The sequence below is a fragment of the Pelodiscus sinensis genome, chromosome 7 (genome assembly GCF_049634645.1).
Source record: "Pelodiscus sinensis isolate JC-2024 chromosome 7, ASM4963464v1, whole genome shotgun sequence".
NCBI lineage: Eukaryota > Metazoa > Chordata > Testudines > Trionychidae > Pelodiscus > Pelodiscus sinensis.
The window spans coordinates 10,831,866-10,852,873 of NC_134717.1; the positions used below are offsets into that span (position 1 = coordinate 10,831,866).

Consider the following 21,008-nt stretch of genomic DNA (forward strand, 5'->3'; position numbering starts at 1 on the left):
TGGGGTAACCTTTCCTCCAGGAGACGATTTTAAGGTACTTTTGGACCCAATCCGGCCCAATCTCAACCTGTACATATCAAAAATAACCCGCCGCACTGCGCTGCAGGGGCAACACCACCCACCCTAGGTCATGTGCCCACCGCCTGCGGCCCCAAAGTCCGGGACTCACCCCACTCCCACACGCACAATGGCTTGGGCATCCACCCTGCCCCCCTGCGGCTATGGTTACCAGGTAGTCTTAAAAAAAAAACAGCCACACTTCATGGTGGCGAGGGGGGGGAGGAACCGGCTGGAAGGGGAGCAGGGCTGGCCAGGAGGAAGGGGGGGATGGGAAGCAGGGCTGGTTGTGGGGGGGAAACGGGGCAGCGGGGCTGGCTGGGGGTGATTGGGGGAGGGGCGACTGGTGGGAAGCAGAGCTTATTGTGGGGGGGAGACTGGTGCAGTGGGGCTGGCCGGGGGCGATCGGGGGAGGGGCAGCTGGTGGGAAGCAGAGCTTGTTGGGGGGGGACTGGTGCAGCGGTGCTGGCCGGGGGAGATCGGGAGAGGGGCAGCCGGTGGGAAGCAGAGCTTGTCAGGGAGGAGGGGGCAGGAGGCAGCATGGCTGGACAGGGGAAATTGGGGGAGGGGCGGCTGGCGGGAAGAAGAGCTGCTGGGTGTGGCCGGGGGCAGCGGGGCTGGCCAGGGGAGATTGGGAGGAGGAGAACCGGCCGGCAGGAAGCAGGGCTAGTGGCGGGGGCAAGGAGCGAATCAGCTGGCGGGGAGTGAGACCGAGCAATGCTGGGTAACTCCAGCTAGTATGGTAATGAAAAAAAATTGTTTTGGCTGGGAAAGAGAATCAGCCAATGAGTTTCACTCCCAGGTGCCTTTCTTAATAAATCCAGAAACTGGAAGAGACAAGGTAGGATTGACATAGGGTTGATTTGGTTTCTAATTCTGCCCTCTGCAGATGTCACTGTGACAAAGGATGAAAGTCATGGAACTCTGGGACACAGACAAGATACTTCAGAATAAATCTTCTAATCATAATTTCTCTTCTTCCTTCACACTTGTGAGGTGGGGGTGGGTCTTTTTCTTAATCTTGTTTTATTTTATATAATCAATGGCTTTGCAGGACAGCACAGTGTTTTCTCACACTTATTTGAATCTGCTTACAGTATTATAATTAGTATCCTGCTTCTATTAAAGCCAATAACAAAATTCTAAATAACTTCAATGGGACAAAGACCCTTGCTGATTTTTAATTGCATGGATTGCCATAGAGTAGAATGTCAAATAAGGGCCAGGTCAAATCTGTAAGCTACACTGGTGAAATCACATATCAAAGAATGCAATATTTTTCTCTACATTGTTTTTCTTGGGACTGTAACACAGTGGACCAGATCTGCTGATCCAGTTGTGCATATTCAGTGCTGGACTTTGAGGGACCAGGGAAGGGAACACTAAGCCACCTTTTCATGCCTCCTCTTCTAGGGCTGGTTTGGGAATGATTTGAAACATGACATAACTGAGAACAACCTAAAAGGACAGTATAAATTATAACCATACCTCCTAAGGACCCTGGCAGACTTTAGGGACACTCCACATTATGGGCCCCCAGCTTACCATCCTAAATTGAGGACAAAATGGAAGTTGATAGTGTTTCTTTCTTTCTTTCTTTCTTTCTTTCTTTCTTTCTTTCTTTCTTTCTTTCTTTCTTTCTTTCTTTCTTTCTTTCTTTCTTTCTTTTTGCAGATGAGCAAAATAAGGAGCAATCAACAAGGAAACTTCATTTTCTCACTACACACAGTGATAGACAGAACAATACTGTCATAGCATTCAACAAACATGTGCACCAGGGTAAACCATATGTTGTTTGTGAAAGGGTTTACCAAGAATCAAGAAAGATTCAAATCAATGTGTCAGGTGTCAGAGTTGTGCTGCAAAAGGACTTTCAAATAAATGAAACTGTCTTTCTCTGTGTGTATCATTTTGTTGCAGGCATTGAACTAATCTGCGAAAAAGACATTGATCTTGCGACACAAGTGCAAGAGCTGCTGGAGTTCCTTCATGAGAAACAGCATGAGCTAGAGCTTAACGCCGATCAGACTCACAAACGGCTAGAGCAGTGCCTACAGCTCCGGCACCTACAGGCTGAGGTCAAGCAGGTCAGGCTTTCTACTACAGCCATTAAACCATTTTGTGGTAGCTTAAATGTGTCTTGAAAGCAATTACAGTATGTGCAGGCTGTTAAAACTGTTTCTGCCAAATTGCCTCCCTTTAGGTGTATGGAGTGTTAATCCTTTTCTGTAGCAGTATTTGGTCTGTTCACATCTTTCAAAATGAGCCTTTGCAAATAACAGGAGTCTGTTCCATATTCTGTGCATGTGCAAGATCCCATGCATATTAATGGGAGTTATGTTCGCCATGCATGAAAAACTAACCCTAAACTGGAGTATGCCTCAGAACAGAATGTGCTCTGGAAATATGAGGATTTGGGGTACAAACTAAGAGCATTGTGGAGCATTGGTCTCATTAGTGGAGATCTCAGTGCCCAACTTTAAAGCTGATGCCACTCTTTACTCTTTTTTTTCCCATTATCACTGACTTGTGGGGAGCTCAACCAAGTTTATCATCTGTGGTTGAGAGGTAGAACCCTGACTATATGTAGATTGTAACCACGTATCTTGCAATTTTAGCATGTCTTCTAGTTCCAGTTACATTAAAGATCAGTCAGTTGTATTTTGCCTGCCTAAATTTTTCAGTAGCTTTAGATTGGATGTTATATTTCTTCACTTGCTGTCTTATACAGTTGCATGCTGCCACGGAGCTGCAATTTTCCACTCCAAAGATGGCTGCATTTCAGTGAAATGATTATATGTCTTGGTTTAATGGGGCATTCTTGATTTTTTTTCATGGGATGCTCTGAGAATGTCTTTCCGATCACTTGAAATATCCCAGTTTTTTATTTCATCTGTGAAAATATTGAGATTTTTAAATAAATAATTTTATTTGGGGAAGTAAAAGATGCTCTGTGTTTACCAAAGAACACAGACACTATCAACGCTGTTCTTTTGCACAAAGTGAATAGTTAATTATACTTGTTCAATATTTCATGGGAAACTGATTCAGAACGTTTCATTACATCTGCTTTTGATACTGTCCCGCATGACCTTCTCGTAAACAAAATGCAACCTAGATGGAGCTACTATAAGAGGGGTGCAAAAGTGATTGGAAAACCATTCCCAGAGAGTGATCGATGGATCTCAGTCATGCTGGAAAAGCTGAACAAGTGGGGTCAGAGAGGGATCAGTTCTGTTTTGGTTTTGTTCAATATCTTCATCAATGATTTAGACAATGGCATAGAGAGTACTCTTATAAAGTTTGTGCATAATACCAAGCTGGAAGGGGTTGCAAGTGCTTTGGAGGATAGGGTTAAAATTCAAAATGATCTGTACAAACTAGAGAAATGGTCTGAGATAAACAGAATGAAGTTAAATAAAGACAAATGCAAAGTACGCCGCATAGAAAGGAACAATCGGTTTCATGCACACAAAATGGGAAAGGACTGCCAAGGAAGGAGTATTGTACAGAGGGATCTGGAAGTCATAGCGTATCACAAGCTAAATGTGAGTCAACAGTATAACACTGTTAGAAAAAATTGAATATCGTTCTGGGATGTTTTGGCTGGAGTGTTAAAAGGAAGACACAAGAAGCAATTGTTCCACTTTACTCCGCGCTGACTAGGCATCAACTTGAGTATTGTGTCCAGTTCTGGGTGCCACTTTCAGGAAAGATGTGGGTGAATTAAACAAGTCCAGAGGAAATAACAAAAATTATTAAAGGTCTGAAAAACATGACTTATGAGGGAAGATTGAAAGACTTGGGTATGTTTAATCTGGAAAAGAGAAGACTGAGAGGAGATACCATAACAGGTTGTAAAAAATGAAGGAGAGCAAAAAAATGTTCTTAACATCTGAGGAAAGGACAACAAGCTATGAGCTTACATTGCAGCAAAAACAGTTTTAATTGGGTATTAGATAAAACGTCCTCTCAGCGATTAAACTCTGGCATAACTTGCCTAGGGATGTTGTGGAATCTCCATCATTTGAGATTTTTAGGAGCAGTTTAGACAAACACCTGTCAGGAATAGTCTAGATCAGGGCTACTCAACACGAGGCCTGTGGGTGGGATCCTTTGGACATGGCCTCCACAACAGCAAGGTGTCTCCCAGGCGGGGCAAGCATTTGAAAGATTCAAGCGGACAGGCTGGCTGGAACAGACTGGTACTGGGTGTCAGTGTTTCTAGCCCCCAGGGAGCAGGTGCCAGGTGTGCGGGTGCATTTTGTGAGAAGCTATTTGCATATATTTGCAAATATATTTGCATATACATTCAACCACACTTAAGTTGCGGCCCTCGGCATGTGCTGTGAGTATCATTGTAACTCCTGGGGCTTCCAAAGTTGAGTCTAGATAATACTTAGTCCTGCCATAAGAACAGAGGACTGGACTAGATGACCCCCTTAAGGTCCCTTCTAGGCCTATGATTGTGTGATTTCTGGCAAAAATTCTCTAGGCTGAGAAATATGTTCTTGGGGCTGCTGAGCCAGAAACTAGCAGTTGCAAAATGCACTTTTGCCTGAGTAGTTTGCAACTTTAAAAATTGTCCACGCAAATGTATCCTAGTTTTTAATCTTGAGAATACGGTCATCCAGCATTTCAGTGGCAGGTCTGAAGAGTGTGGAATTTATAAAGTGCTTTAGAATCTTTCTGAATGGAAGGCTATGTATTATTATTATTATTATCTTTGTTTATAAAGTGTCTGACTTTCTCTAGACACACAATATATTTCACACACTATATTTACAACAAGCACTTTACTCACTGCAACGTAGCCAGTTCTGAAATGAAACATGGTGGCAATTTAATAGTGCACTGCAGCACTAGTTTAGAACATAGTGTACCGGATGGAACAGGAATTCTATAAATTCAAATTGTTGTTATTGAGCCTGATCTAAGTCCTAATAAAGTAAATGTGAATCTTGAAAGGAGGTTGGATTGGGCCCTTTATGACATAATTGTATTTAGAAAAATACAAGTGATAACTGCTCTCTGGATAACTAAAGCTGTGGATCTTAGAAGCATAGATGGGTTAATTTAATTCACAGGCTTGTGCCTGGGAATATTCTACAAACTAAACATCTGAAAATTTAAGTTATGGAACTAAACTATCTAACTCCTAAAAAAAGGCACACAAACAGCTATCTTGAATTAGTGTTTCCTTAACAGTATTTGACCATCAAAGCCTTCATTATCCTGTGACCTTTCAGTAAGCCGATGGCTAAGAATCATTTTATTTGTTCAACTGAATATAAAAAAATCTATTCCCAATTAACGTATGAATTACTGTAGCTGGTTTCTCCTGAAAAGAGTCAAATTAAAATATATCTGTTCCCTATCCTAAAGTGGCTGTATTTGGTTTCCCAGGAGGATGAGTCATATTCACAACCACTTAGTGAAATTAGAAAATATATTGATTTTGGCTTGTTGTTCATCTCTGGTTTGGTCCAGATTTCCTTCATGTTTTAGAATGAATGGTCTCTACTTTATTATCAAATTGCACTTGCTCTTGAGAGTCAATTGAGATTTGGTTGCCACAGACACCTATTATAGCTCTGGTAAAATTTTGCTGACACAGAAAACTAGGCAGAGTTCTGGAACGTGTACATATGTTTGCATTTTAACATAATGGCTCATGTAAATCAAAAGTCTTTTTCTTGTCTGTATCTATTTAAGTCTCATTTAGGAAAGGTTTCTGCTTTAAATCATATGTTTCACAGGTCTGAATGCCAACAGGATAGATGTTTGGGGCCATTTAAGTGGAAAATGTCAAAGTGTGTTGTTCTGTGACCTGAGAGAGTAGAAATAGGATAGATCAGTGGTTCATAAAATCTTTCATATTGAGGAAGAGAGCCTCTCAAGGACATGTCCTCACCGCTCACCCCTTCTTCTCTGTGGTAACTGTAGAACTTGGAAAGGTTATGCAGAAATAATAGCAGGACAATATTAAGGAAATGAGATTAAAAGAAATTCCCTTTAATGCAATGCTGTCAGCTGTTTGGCTTTCCATTCATGTTTCCGTTTTATATTTGTGCTTTAATTTCCTTTCCCTAGCTATAATATTTTAGTTTTCTCAGTACCCAAAGTACCTGATCTCCCCTCACTGTCCCACTGTTCATGTCTCTTCATCTCATTTTGCAGTTTAGTTCTTCCGTCTTCTGTGCTTTGTAACCCACCAACTTTGGTGTCCACTTCAGATTTGATCACAACTGAATATAGCCCAAAGGACTACATGAAACAACCATTCTTGACTTTCAGTTTGATAAAAGAAAAAGGCCTCCGGAAGCCTGAAAAGAGTCTTGAGTGAGTCTGTAACTATGAGGAGGTGTCCTCGTTAGATGACTACCCGATGCTTTCCTGCTATACTAGAAGAAATTCCTCCGATCACCTGCAAGGAAATCACCAGCAAAATAAAGATTCTTATACATTAATTTCTGTACTCATTGAAATCAGTGGCGTTTCAAGTTTGAAGTCTGAGGAGAATTTGGCCTTTTTTGTTCGATTATCGGGGGACAAAGATACAATGAAACTCTGCTTATAGCAAATTGGAACAGAAATCTATAATTGTTTCAGTGCATTGTAATTTCGACTCTAGCAAACAAATTATGGGCCATTCTGCAGGCTTTGCTTTAAGTAGGTTCCACTGTTACTGCTTTTCTGTCATAAGCAAAATGATTGGGCCTCTTTGTAGAGCTTTGGGGGATTATTTAACTTCATAATTATTTAATTTCCACTTCAACAAAATTGATAAAATCTGTAATTTGTAGGAAATGTCTGTTTAAAGACTATCATTTAGTGTTAGCCTGTCTGCACATTCTCAGATAATAGCAAGTCTATAGGAGAGTGATCAGAGAATTGTCTTGGGGTTATATTAGAAACATCAATACAAAAATGTAATTAAAAAGTACTATTGAGTCCATTTGTGAGCAGGTCTTGTAAACCAGATAAAAAATATGTAAATCTTTACCTCCAAACATGCCCCAGTTCTCATTTCAGAGAAAGGCTAAGCCCTGCCCTTTTCCCCAGCAAATGGTAGGTAACTGATCATGCAGCACTATACATAGGGCTAAAAATGTCCTTCCAACTCTCTTATCAGAGGGGTAGCCGTGTTAGTCTGAATCTGCAAAAGCGACGAGGAGTCCTGTGGCACCTTATAGACTAACTGAAGTGTAGGAGCATAAGCTTTCGTGGGCAAAGACCCACTTCGTCAGATGCATGTAGTGGAAATTTCCAGAGGCAGGAATAAATATGCAGGCCAGGATCAGGCTGGAGATGACCAGGTGGATCCAATCAAGGAGGATGAGGCCCACTTCTAGCAGCTGATCTGGAGGTGTGAATTCCAAGAGAATAGAAGCTGCTTTTGTAGTTAGCAAGCCATTCACAGTCTTTGTTTAATCCAGAGTTGATTGTGTCAAACTTAAAGATGAACTGTAGCTCAGCAGTTTCTCTTTGAAGTCTGGTCCTGAAGTTTTTTTGCTGCAGGATGGCTACTTTTAGATCTGCAATTGTGTGTCCAGGAAGATTGAAGTGTTCCCCTACAGGTTTTTGTATGTTGCCATTCCTAATATCAGATTTGTGTCCATTGATTCTTTTACGTAGGGACTGTCCTGTTTGGCCGATGTATATAGCAGTGGGGCATTGTTGGCACATGATGGCATATATTACGTTGGTGGATGTGCAGGAGAATGTACCAGTGACAGTATGGCTGATCTGGTTAGGTCCTGTGATGGTGTTGCTGGTGTATATATGTGGGCAGAGTTGGCACCGAGGTTTGTTGCAAGGATTGGTTCCTGAGTTCGAGTTATTATGGTGCGGTGTGTAGTTGCTGGTGAGAATATGCTTCAGGTTGGCGGGTTGTCTGTGGGCAAGGACCGGCCTACCTCCCAAGGCCTGTGAGAGCGAGGGATCATTGTCCAGGATGGGCTGAAGATCACTAATGATGCGTTGGAGAGGTTTTAGCTGGGGACTATAGGTGATGGCCAGTGGTGTTCTGTTGGTTTCTTTCTTGGGCTTGTCCTGTAGCAGGAGGCTTCTGGGTACACGTCTGGCTCTGTCAATCTGTCTCCTCACTTCCTCGTGTGGGTATCGCAGTTTACAGAATGCTTGTTGAAGGTCTTGTAGGTGTAGGTCTCTGTCTGAGGGGTTGGAGCATATGCGGTTGTACCTCAGTGCTTGGCTGTAAACAATGGATCGTGTGGTGTGTCCGGGATGGAAACTGGAGGCATGCAGGTAAGTATAGCGGTCGGTAGGTTTTCTGTATAGGGTGGTATTGATATGACCGTCACTTATTTGTATCGTGGTGTCCAGGAAATGGACCTCCCGTGTAGATTGGTCCATGCTGAGGTTGATGGTGGGGTGGAAGCTGTTGAAATCATGGTGAAATTCTTCCAGAGTCTCCTTCCCATGGGTCCAGATGATGAAGATGTCATCGATGTAGCGTAGGTAGAGAAGGGGTGTAAGTAGACGAGAGCTGAGGAAGCGTTGTTCCAGGTCAGCCATAAAAATGTTGGCGTATTGTGGGGCCATGCGGGTGCCCATAGCAGTGCCACTTTACTAAAACAAGACAGGAGATCTACATTACACACTTCACTTCTCTACAGAGGAAAAAGGACTGTAAGCTGTCTAAAATCCTACCTGCCACATGGGGCCACAACAATGGTACCCCTAACTCACCCAGCAATATCGTCAACCTCTCCAACTACACACTCAGCTCGGCAGAAGAATCTGTTCTATCTCGGGGACTCTCTTTTTGCCCCGCCACCCCCACTAACATGATACAGTTCTGCGGTGATCTAGAAGCCTACTTTCGCCGTCTCCATCTCAAGGAATACTTCCAACACGACACTGAACAGTGCACTGACACACAGATACCTTCCCACCAACAGCACAAGAAGAAGAACTCCACATGGACTCCTCCTGAGGGCCGAAATGGCAGTCTGGACCTCTACATAGAATGCTTCCGCCGACGTGCACAGGCAGAAATTGTGGAAAAACAGCATCGCTTGCCTGGTAACCTCAGTCGTGCAGAACGCAATGCCATCCACAGCCTCCGGAACAACTCTGACATTATAATCAAAGAGGCTGACAAAGGAGGTGCTGTTGTCATCATGAACAGGCCTGACTACCTAAAGGAGGCTGCCAGACAACTCTACAATACCAAATTCTACAGGCCACTTTCCTCAGATCCCACTAAGGAATATACTAAGAAACTGCACCATCTGCTCAGGACACTCCCCAAACAAACACAGGAACAAATCGACACACCTTTAGAGCCCCGACCAGGGTTGTTCTATCTATTACCCAAGATCCACAAACCTGGAAATCCCGGACGCCCCATCATCTCGGGCATTGGCACTCTTACTGAAGGACTGTCTGGCTATGTGGACTCTCTGCTCAGACCCTACGCCACCAGCACTCCCAGTTACCTTCGTGACACTACGGATTTCCTGAGAAAACTACAATGCATAGGTGATCTTCCAGAAAACACCATCCTAGCCACCATGGATGTAGAGGCTCTCTACACAAACATCCCACATGCAGATGGAGTACAAGCTGTCAGGAACAGTATTCCTGATGATGCCACAGCACAACTGGTGGCTGAACTCTGTGAATTTATCCTCACACACAACTATTTCAGATTTGGTGACAACATATACCTCCAGACCAGTGGCACTGCTATGGGCACCCGCATGGCCCCACAATACGCCAACATTTTTATGGCTGACCTGGAACAACGCTTCCTCAGCTCTCGTCCACTTACACCCCTTCTCTACCTACGCTACATCGATGACATCTTCATCATCTGGACCCATGGGAAGGAGACTCTGGAAGAATTTCACCATGATTTCAACAGCTTCCACCCCACCATCAACCTCAGCATGGACCAATCTACACGGGAGGTCCATTTCCTGGACACCACGATACAAATAAGTGACGGTCATATCAATACCACCCTATACAGAAAACCTACCGACCGCTATACTTACCTGCATGCCTCCAGTTTCCATCCCGGACACACCACACGATCCATTGTTTACAGCCAAGCACTGAGGTACAACCGCATATGCTCCAACCCCTCAGACAGAGACCTACACCTACAAGACCTTCAACAAGCATTCTGTAAACTGCGATACCCACACGAGGAAGTGAGGAGACAGATTGACAGAGCCAGACGTGTACCCAGAAGCCTCCTGCTACAGGACAAGCCCAAGAAAGAAACCAACAGAACACCACTGGCCATCACCTATAGTCCCCAGCTAAAACCTCTCCAACGCATCATTAGTGATCTTCAGCCCATCCTGGACAATGATCCCTCGCTCTCACAGGCCTTGGGAGGTAGGCCGGTCCTTGCCCACAGACAACCCGCCAACCTGAAGCATATTCTCACCAGCAACTACACACCGCACCATAATAACTCGAACTCAGGAACCAATCCTTGCAACAAACCTCGGTGCCAACTCTGCCCACATATATACACCAGTAACACCATCACAGGACCTAACCAGATCAGCCATACTGTCACTGGTACATTCTCCTGCACATCCATCAACGTAATATATGCCATCATGTGCCAACAATGCCCCACTGCTATATACATCGGCCAAACAGGACAGTCCCTACGTAAAAGAATCAATGGACACAAATCTGATATTAGGAATGGCAACATACAAAAACCTGTAGGGGAACACTTCAATCTTCCTGGACACACAATTGCAGATCTAAAAGTAGCCATCCTGCAGCAAAAAAACTTCAGGACCAGACTTCAAAGAGAAACTGCTGAGCTACAGTTCATCTTTAAGTTTGACACAATCAACTCTGGATTAAACAAAGACTGTGAATGGCTTGCTAACTACAAAAGCAGCTTCTATTCTCTTGGAATTCACACCTCCAGATCAGCTGCTAGAAGTGGGCCTCATCCTCCTTGATTGGATCCACCTGGTCATCTCCAGCCTGATCCTGGCCTGCATATTTATTCCTGCCTCTGGAAATTTCCACTACATGCATCTGACGAAGTGGGTCTTTGCCCACGAAAGCTTATGCTCCTACACTTCAGTTAGTCTATAAGGTGCCACAGGACTCCTCGTCGCTTCCAACTCTCTATTCACTTTGAACCCTGAGTCACTAGCTGAAACAAAAAACAGGACTATGCAGCACTTTTAAAGACTAACAAGATGGTTTATTAGGTGATGAGCTTTCGTGGGCCAGAACCATTTCCTCAGATCAAATTGTGGAAGAAAATTGGCATGACCATATATACCAAAGGGATACAATAAAAAAAAGTGAACACATAGAAAAAGGACAAATCAACTTTCAGAACAGAGGAGGGATGAGGGGGAGAGGTTAATGTCTATGAGCTAATAATATTAGAGGTGATAATTGGGGAAGTTATCTTTGTAATGGGTAAGGTAATTAGCATCTTTGTTGAGACCCAGGCGTAAAGTGTCAAATTTAAGCATGAATGACAGTTCAGAGGTTTCTCTTTCAAGTCTGGTGTTAAAATGTCTTTGAAGCAAGATGCAGGTAATCACGTCATTGAGACAATGCCCTTTCTGGTTGAAATGGCAATGAACTGTTTTTTCTTTGTGATACTGTCTGATGTCTGTTTTGTGTACATTGATTCTTTGGCAAAGTGTCTGAGACGTTTGTCCAATGTACATAGCAGATGGACACTGTTGGCACATGATGGTATAAATTATATTTCTGGATGAGCAGGAATGTGTGTTCTTGATCTTATAACTGAATTGGTTAGGTCCAATAATGGTGTCAGCAGAGTAAATACGTGGACAAAGCTGGCAACAGGGTTTGTTGCAAGGGAAAGTTCCAGGGTTGGTATTAGTGTGGTATGTCCTGTGGTTGTTGGTAAGAATCATCTTGAGGTTAGGTGGTTGTCTATAGGAGTCTATGGGTCTGTCTCCCATAGCCTCTCGGAGTGTAATATCCTGTTCCAGTATAGGTTGTAGTTTATTGATAATGTGTTGGACGGGTTTAAGTTGGGGGCTATAGGTGATGACAACAGGTGTGTTGTAAGCAAAACTCGTGAAGTCATTCTGCCGCTCTACTCTGCACTAGCTAGGCCTCAGCTGGAGTACTGTGTCCAGTTCTGGGCGCCACATTTCAAGAAAGATGTGGAGAAATTGGAAAGGGTACAGAGAAGAGCGACAAGAATGATTAAAGGTCTAGAGAACATGACCTATGAAGCCAGGCTTCATGAACTGGGCTTGTTTAGTTTGGAAAAAAGAAGATTAAGGGGGGACATGATAGCGGTTTTCAAATATCTAAAAGGGTGTCACAAGGAGGAAGGCGAAAATTTGTTCCTCTTGGTTTCTGAGGACAGGACAAGGAGTAATGGGCTTAAAGTGCAGCAGGGGAGGTTTAGATTGGACATTAGGAAAAAATTCCTAACTGTCAGGGTGGTCAAATATTGGAATAAATTGCCAAGGGAGGTGGTGGAATCTCCCTCTCTGGAGATATTTAAGAACAGGTTAGATAGACATCTGTCAGGGATGGTGTAGGTGGAGCTTGGTCCTGCCTTGAGGGCGGGGGGCTGGACTCGATGACCTCTCGAGGTCCCTTCCAGTCCTATTATTCTATGATTCTATGATTCTATGACAAGTGGTGTTCTATTGTTGGTTTTCTTGAGTCTCTCTTGAAGTAGATGGTTTCTGGGTATTCGTCTGGCTCTTTCAATTTGTTTTTTTATTTCTCTGGGTGGGTAATCTTATAAATACTTGGTAGAGATCCTGAAGTTTCTGGTCTCTGTCAGTGGGATTAGAGCAGATGCAGTTGTATCGAAAGGCTTGGCTATGGACGATGGATCGTATTGTGTGTTCTGGATGGGAGCTGGAGGCATGTAGGTAACTGTATGAGTCAGTGGGTTTTCTGTAGAGAGTGGTGTCTAATTTACCATTGGTGATTTGTACTGTGGTATCCAGGAAATGAATCTCTCATGTAGAATGGTCCAAGCTGAGATTGATGGTGGGGTGTAGGTTGTTAAAATCTCTGTGGAATGACTCCAGTGTTTCTTGGCCACGGGTCTAGATCATAAAGATGTCATCGATGTAGCATAAGTAGAGAAGGGGTAAAAGGGGACGAGATCTGAAGAAACGTTGTTCTAAGTCAGCCATAAAGATGTTAGCATACTGTAAGGCCATGCGGGTACCCATGGCTGTGCCGCTGATCTGGAGGTATAAGTTGTCCTTAAATTGGAAATAATTGTAGGTGAGAACAAAGTTACATAGGTCTGCTGCCAGATTGGCAGTGGTGTCCTCTGAGATAGTGTTTCTACTTGCTTGTAATCCGTCTTCATGTGGGATGTTGGAGTATAGAGCTTCTATATCCATGGCAGCAAGGATGGTGTTATCGGGGAGGTTATCGATGTTTTGTAGTTTTCTCAGGAAGTCAATAGTATCTCAGATATAGCTGGGAGTGTTGGTTGCGTAGGTTTTGAGAAGAGTGTCTACATAGCTAGATAATCCAGTAGTGAGTGTGCCGAAACCTGAGATGATGGGACATCCGGGGTGTCCAGGTTTATGGATTTTGGGAAGCAGATAGAACAATCCTGGTCGGGGTTCCCTTTTTAGCTTTAATGTTTAATGTTTAACGTCAAAAATTATTCATCGCCACAATTAGTAGTGATGATGATGAGGCTATTCTTTACATTACTTAAAAACTCATAAATTGTTGCTGAACTGAAAAATGAAGGCATTAGGTACAAGATGGAAGATTTTACTTTGCTGGTAAGCTTCTAGCAAGCCCTGAGTCTGATTTTGACTATGTTAGAATAATTTCTTGTAATCATTAGTACTGAATTGTTTATTTTAGTTGTTTGGTTAAGGTGAAAACATAAGAGACTACTGTAGTTGTAAGGAGTTGTGAGAAGCAGAAAAATATATTGATTTCAAAGTAGCTGGCATAGATGTAAACAATTAATTTAGGTGATATTGATTAGTTGTGCTAAATGGAGACACTGAAGACTGTGAGAGTGGTGACTGTTATTCTTTTTAAAATAGCAAAACAGCAAAAAGGTATGTTAATGTACTATCAACAGAAAGGAAGCCTAGAGGACCAGCAAGGAACTGAATTAAAGCACCAGTGCCTTGATTCTGCAAACCTTTACATATATGCTTATACTTAAAATTAAAGCTTGTATTAACATTTGCAGGATCAAGGTCTAGCTTTCTATCTCTAAAACTAGATATTACATTTTCAGAGGTATGTGAAGGTTTAGTTTCCACTGAGGGAGTGTCTAGACTACATTCCTCTTTCAAACGAGGAATGTAAATGAAAGAAATCGAAAATGCAAATGAAGCGCAGATTTACAAATCTCACACTTCATTTGCATAATCGTGTCCAATTATTTAAAAAAAAGCAGTCTAGACATGGTTCTTTGGGGGAAAAAAACCCTTTTTCAAAAGAACCCTTATTCCTGAAAAAATTAGGTTTTCGGGGTTCTTCCGAAAAAGGTTTTTTTTCGAAAGAACCTCGTCTAGATGGCTTTTTTTAAAAAAAATAACCTTTTTCGAAAAGCGATCAGACATGATTATGCAAATGAAGCGCAAGATTTGTAAATCTGCACTTCATTTGCATTTTCAATTTCCTTCATTTACATTTCTCTTTTGAAAGAGGAATGTAGTCTAGAGGCACCCTAAAATTAAGGAGCTACATCCATATTAGACTGTAACAGGAAAAAACAACAAATGGTCTGGTAGCACTTTATGGACTAACAAAACATATAGATGAAAGTGGGCTGTGCCCACAAAAGCTCATGATACCATCTACATGTTTTGTTAACCTGAAATTAAGGAATGTCATAGCATTAACAGATCTAAGGTCGATTAGAATGTGCAGTATCCTGCTGACCTTTCTGTGTCCTACTGCTACTTCCCAAATCTTCCTTATCCAGATATCTGTGGAAAGTAAAGTGCAGAGTAGATGGGAGAGTAGCACTAGTGTGTTACTACTAGATACCAGTGAAACTGCAAAAGATCTCTGAATAGTCATTTGCAATTTTTGATAAATCAATTTCACTTATGCAATTGGTTTTTCACAAGTTTTACTGATCTGCATGTAAAGAACTTTTGCATTTTTTCTAATTAGGGAGCAGAAATGATGCCTTTTGTCTTACCTGACCAATAAAAACAGACACAGTTTCACAGAACAAATGAGCGGAGCAGCCTGCCCTAAATCATGTGGGATCCATCCCTGGCTTTCATCAATACTGGCAGTACCTCAGTTTCATGAGAAGAAAATTTAACCAAAAATTCAGTTGACAGTATCACATAAAAGAGCTCTGAATGAAGCGAACAGATTCCAGGAAATGAAAAATTGAGGCTAAAATGCCAGCCTCAGCCCCACTAAGCATTTTTAGTTGCACACATGCTTTCAGACAATGAATGAAGATGGGCAGAATGTCAGCTGTGACACATTTCCAGTTTATATTGAGCTAGATCAGGCATTTGTCATTTTTGTAAAGCAGGTGTTTTTCACAGTCACTGTGTAAACATAAACATGACTGACGAGATGGAAGACCAGAACTCTGCTTTAAGATATATATTGATTTCATTGGGTCTAGGTGGCTGTTGCATTGAGAGATCAAGTACACAGAGGACAGCTCATTACTACTGATGTTAGGAAATCAGTCCTGTTATGTTACCTAGTCCACTGTCCATAGTTTAAAGCCATGCTGACTTTTAAGGCATAGGCAATTTAGAAAGACAAATTCCAAAAATAATCCAGCATTTAAATCAATGTTTTTGAAAAATTCAGTTTATAGGTTTTAAAAATGAAGGCTGCTTCCTAAACTCTCCTGTGACATTTTGATCTCTTTTAAAAAAGAATGATTATGCTTAGCTACTGCTTTTCTAAAATAAATGCTCCCTTTCTCTCTCTCTCTCTCTCTCTCTCACTTTTAATTCACACAGGCCCAGGTCAGCTTGGAGTTCAATAAAATGTGAAAGTGTTTGCTGGCTGTCACTTCATATCTTGTTCAGCTATGGTGATACTTGGGTTAATTCCTTCCTAAAAGAGATAGAATTTCAATTCTTGGTGCACTGTAGTTTGTAATATATGGGTTTACAGGTCGAGGGGATTATACAAAATCATAGACAAAAAGAATGTTGTGTGATAATCCTATTCCTTTTTCTCAGTAACTTCATTGTGTTTCCCACAGCAACAGTAGCACCTGCTGATGAAAGAGAGAGAGCTGATAGCAGAAAACCATCCTTCTGCTGACTTGAGCAGAATGCTATTTTCTACAAATTAGGGTCAGCTACATGTGGAGACTGGTTCCCTTTTTTCCAACTAATTTCCTGATCCCAGAGGGAGGCAAATGGCTGTGAGGAGGGTGATATATGATGTAGGGAGAAAAAATGGTTTCTTTAAGGCACCCTAATGAATCACTTGGAGGGAAAGGGGGGGATAAAAGATAAATTGCTATCTAGAATGGTAAACCAAAGTTATTGACTTTCAAAGCAATATAGATTATGAACTACAGTTGTGAAGGTGATGGGGCAGTAAGGATTTCCTGTGCATTTGTAAACTGAATGTTACAATTTTTTTAAGCTGTATTTCTTGAAATAATTTAATTACTGCATTGACAGAAAATAGGACTAAAAGCAGTCGGCAAATTTATCCAAGAATTTACTGGTGCTATTTGAGTGATTGTTTTTGGATAGAGAATTTAAAATAGAAGAATGTGTTCCCACTGTTTAAAAAAATATATACAGCCCAATTCTGCCACCCTGACATTGTGCCTTACTCCAAAAGCAGTTCAAGAGCCTGATCCAAAGCCATTGAAGCCAATGGAAAGATGCTTCCTGATGTCAGTGGGCATTGAATCAAACCCTTATTGAAACTCGTGAGACTAGTTGCAGAATAGAATACTATTCAAACTCAGTAAATGTGGCAGGATTGGGCTCCATAATGATCGGGGGGAGGGAGGATTGCTCATTTACATTTTTGAGAACATTGATATCCAAGAAAATATCAAGTATGCCAGCATTATTCTTAACTAGAGAGCAAAACTACTTATGGAGCATGGATGACAGTTTTGGAGGGGGGCACTAAACTTTACAAGTACAGAATGAGAATCACACAGTAAGAATAGAGAATGAAGGTGGAAATTGCTCTCGATACAAACATGTAAGAGGAAACTATGCATGTTGAAATGAAGCAGAACTGGAGCAATTGTTAAGTGCAAATTGGAAGGAATACCTCATTGTGGCCCACCTGGTCCATGCTAGTCCATACAAGAAAGATAAAGTGAACAGGACAAGAAAGGAAAATCTGAGAATTTTTGTAAGACAATACTATGAACTCTTTTCAAAAGAGTTCTCCATCACAAGTGTTATTGTGGCTACAGGATGGACTCCTGTTGAAACAATGTAATCAAGAAACATCCTTTACATGTCCAGTGTAAACAGGGATAAATTGTTACAAACCCATAGGGTATGTCTACACTTGCATCCTAGTTCGAGCTAAGGATGCAAATGTAGGCATTTGAAATAGTCAGTGAAGCGGGGTTTTAAATATCCCATGCTTCATTAGCATGATCTCGCTGGTGTGTTACTCCGATCAACAGTTGTTTCGAAAGTGCAAGTGTGCGCTGGGATGTTAGTTCAAACCAAACCCCTTGGTTTATTTATAAAACCAATGAGCCCTTATTTATAGAAGAATTTGTCCACGTTGGTCAAAGAATTGTTGGCATACTGCTATCAAGAATGTGGTCAGAGATGGCTCTCGTTAACAGTAGAGGTGAGCCTGAGTTCTAGAGCTTGGACTGTTCTAGATCAGATCTCCCCTCAAATTCCTGGATGTTCACATTGAGGGGATAGGGTTGTTTTGATTAAAACTATTCAAATTCCAATATAGAAATGGGCCCTTTTTTTGTTTCAGCAAATATGTAGACAATTCCTATGAAGCTTCCAAACCATGAGTCTGCATGAGACCTGACAAAGCATCCCTTCCACCTAATCCTCCTAATCCTGTTCCAAAGGCTTGTTGGATGAAAAATACCATTCAGAGGCGGAGAGCTCACATTGCTAGCTACAGTGAGCTCCTAAACTCAATGGGTCTGACCCAGATTTGATTTAAAAGTGAGATCACAACCATGCCCCAGGTTTCTATGACATTTTGCTAAGAACTGTTTTATTTGCTAAAAGATGTAAGTACAAGAAAGCAGTTTTTAAGGTGAAAATGTAACTTTTCAAACATAAATGTAGACAGAAAAAAGCAGCAGAAAATCTCATCTAATTTGAACTCTGAATTGTTACCCTTTGCATGCCTGCCCTGTGGCATTTACACAGAGCAATATTCACTTTTGTAATCAAAGCTTTGGATGATATTGAACACTTCTTTGCCATCTAAATACTCGTGCACTGTCTTATATTCTTTTCAAGCAATAACTTCTATAGTGTGACCTGCTGTCTTTTTGACAATTAATGTTATTTATGTAAAAAAGTCAGTCCTTATCCAAGGATTTCTCTTCTGTCATTTGACTCACACTTACACTGTGTTATGCAGAGTACAGATCTTCAGGTGGGCTGAATTATTAGGAGATTATGTGACTGCATGGGCAATCATGCCGAGATAACCTTTCCGCATATCCTTTTTATACAGGTGCTCGGCTGGATTCGGAATGGGGAGTCAATGCTCAATGCCAGTCTAGTCAACGCAAGCTCTCTTTCAGAAGCTGAGCAACTCCAGCGAGAGCATGAGCAATTCCAGCTGGCCATAGAGGTAACAGTGGGGACATTTTGCTTCTCTTTCCCAGATAAACAGTATATATGTGGCTGACATAGATCAAACCATTGTTTTCTTGAAAAAAAAAAAAGAGGGAAAATATTCTTTGAACAGTTAATTTATCACTAACCTCATGTAGCAGAGGGTTAATAGTGACATAAATGATTTATCATTGATCGCTAGTCCTTCTGCTGTCAGTTGCAAACAGTGGCATTCAGGATAACTCCAGACACGTACATCCTGGTAATTCCTTTGGTAACATCTGACAAAATTAAAATTCATGGAAGTGAACTTGAAATGGGGCAAGTTCACAAAGTCAATTCCTTTCTGAGAACAAGATATGTAGATTATTTCCAGGATCCACCATTATGAATTTATTCATCACTGAATATTAAAGCACCCTCTCAGATGAAATCTCTATCTGATTTAATTCTGCTACTTTGGAATGAAGAAGGGACTTTCAGAAAAGAAAAGCTCTCCTAAAATATTGTTTCTTCAGACTAGAGAAGTAGAGTTTGTACTAACTGTTATCTAAATTGTGGTTTTGCCATAAGCCTTGTCCATGGGATAGCATATAGTTATACTGCTCTCATATTGAGATGTATATGTTTTTATATTGCATTCAACACGATAATATCTCAACATCTTCCAGTACTGCAATAAGTAATGTGATTGCCATCTGTCACTGTATAAGATATTATATTGGTGACATACTAGGGGTTGTATTGCCTCTCCCATTCATGCCAATTAAGAAGTGTCTAGTTCCCTAGATTATTACTGTAATGAGTGAAGGAACATGATGTTTTTCTTAGGTCTCCTCCTATAATCAAAATGTGTTCAAAACAAAACTAGCTAGCTTCAAACTTGCAATTGCCATTAAAATAACATCTCCATAGAGGGAGATTTGGGAGAATTCTGCTTAGTAGAAACTGTTGCTTTAATTTTTAAGGAAATGTATGTTATCAATGTCGTCAGTTAGTTTAGGTCTTATAAACTCTGAAAATAATCAATTTTGATCCAGTTCTACTAGGATTGAGGACAGAGTTTAGTATCTAGGGTAGAAGGAAGGTAACAATTCTGTATCAGCTGGTTGGCACTGAAATGTGCTGACTGGATCTAAGCAGCATTGGGCAGACAGCACTGTGGGGAAGAATACAGACTATCTGTGTAGCACAGCTTGCTACCACTTAGGAGAGACTTGTAGTCAGTGGTAAATGCAAGCCACACAGGGAGAAAAGGATTACAACATTGTAGGGCAAGAAAGTTTGCAAAGGGAGAAAACAGGAGATTAAATATTAATAGTGTTTAAAGCTCAACATGTGAGAGAGATGTGCAAAGCCCACAGGGCAGAGACAGGTCTCTAAAGGCTTTCTATATGTTGAATTCATTTTCATTTACAATGCTTTAAACTCTGTTTAAAATAAGCATTAGCATCCTAAAAGCAGTAAATCAGTGTTCTTGAACATCTTCCTAAATGTTTCTGACAACTATTAATCCTTTTTGCTAATAGCTTTCTGTACATTGTATTATTCAGCAGTGTATTACCAGACATTTTCAAGCTCTTTTCCTAGTTCAGGGATTAGGTCATTAATGTATAAATTTGGCATTAACAGTTAAAACCTAAACAGACTAGATGTGTCTTTAGGAGACTTTTGGGTTTCCTTACAGAAGATTAAAATTAAATCCAAAATATTGGGCTAAACATTGCCCCCCTCCATGCAGCCACACAAGAGGAGAGGGGAAGGACTCAGGGGTCTTCTTCAATTTGGGAGCTTTCATAATGGCTGCCTTTACATTCAGCGGTGTGCAGTCTGCTACTCCAGTGCTCCCACTGGGAGTAATAACTATGAAAAAAGATGAGGCGTGTGTGGATTCATTGTTCTGTCCCTCCTGCACCCTGCTGGCCTTCATAGCTGAACAGTTGTGTTACACCCTTAAAAGCCTTACATTACTGTAGTAAATTATTTTCCAGTTAGCACAACTAAGGACTCCAGGAGGTACTCTTGTCTCTTGACACATTGTGGGGGTGGTGTGACTGCAACTCCCCTACAGTAACATTTCTTACATTAAATATTATTAATGGCATATTACATGGTACAAGGCATGGGGAGTCAAGATCATTGAGATCTTCAAAGGTTAATATATTTTTTTCATCCAGATGGTTCAAAGTCTAT

The 21,008-nt window shown here is 41.4% G+C and overlaps 1 protein-coding gene across 9 annotated transcripts in view; it reads left to right on the plus strand.

Annotated features, from left to right (window-relative positions):
* The window catches only part of KALRN (kalirin RhoGEF kinase), a 790,448-nt gene that overhangs the window by 509,016 nt on the left and 260,424 nt on the right, over positions 1-21,008 (plus strand). For all 9 annotated transcript variants that reach the window (XM_075933149.1, XM_075933142.1, XM_075933143.1 and 6 more), the window contains 2 exons: positions 1,978-2,144; positions 18,712-18,831. In XM_075933149.1, coding sequence (XP_075789264.1) covers positions 1,978-2,144; positions 18,712-18,831 — 287 coding nt within the window. The remainder of the gene's footprint in view (positions 1-1,977; positions 2,145-18,711; positions 18,832-21,008) is intronic.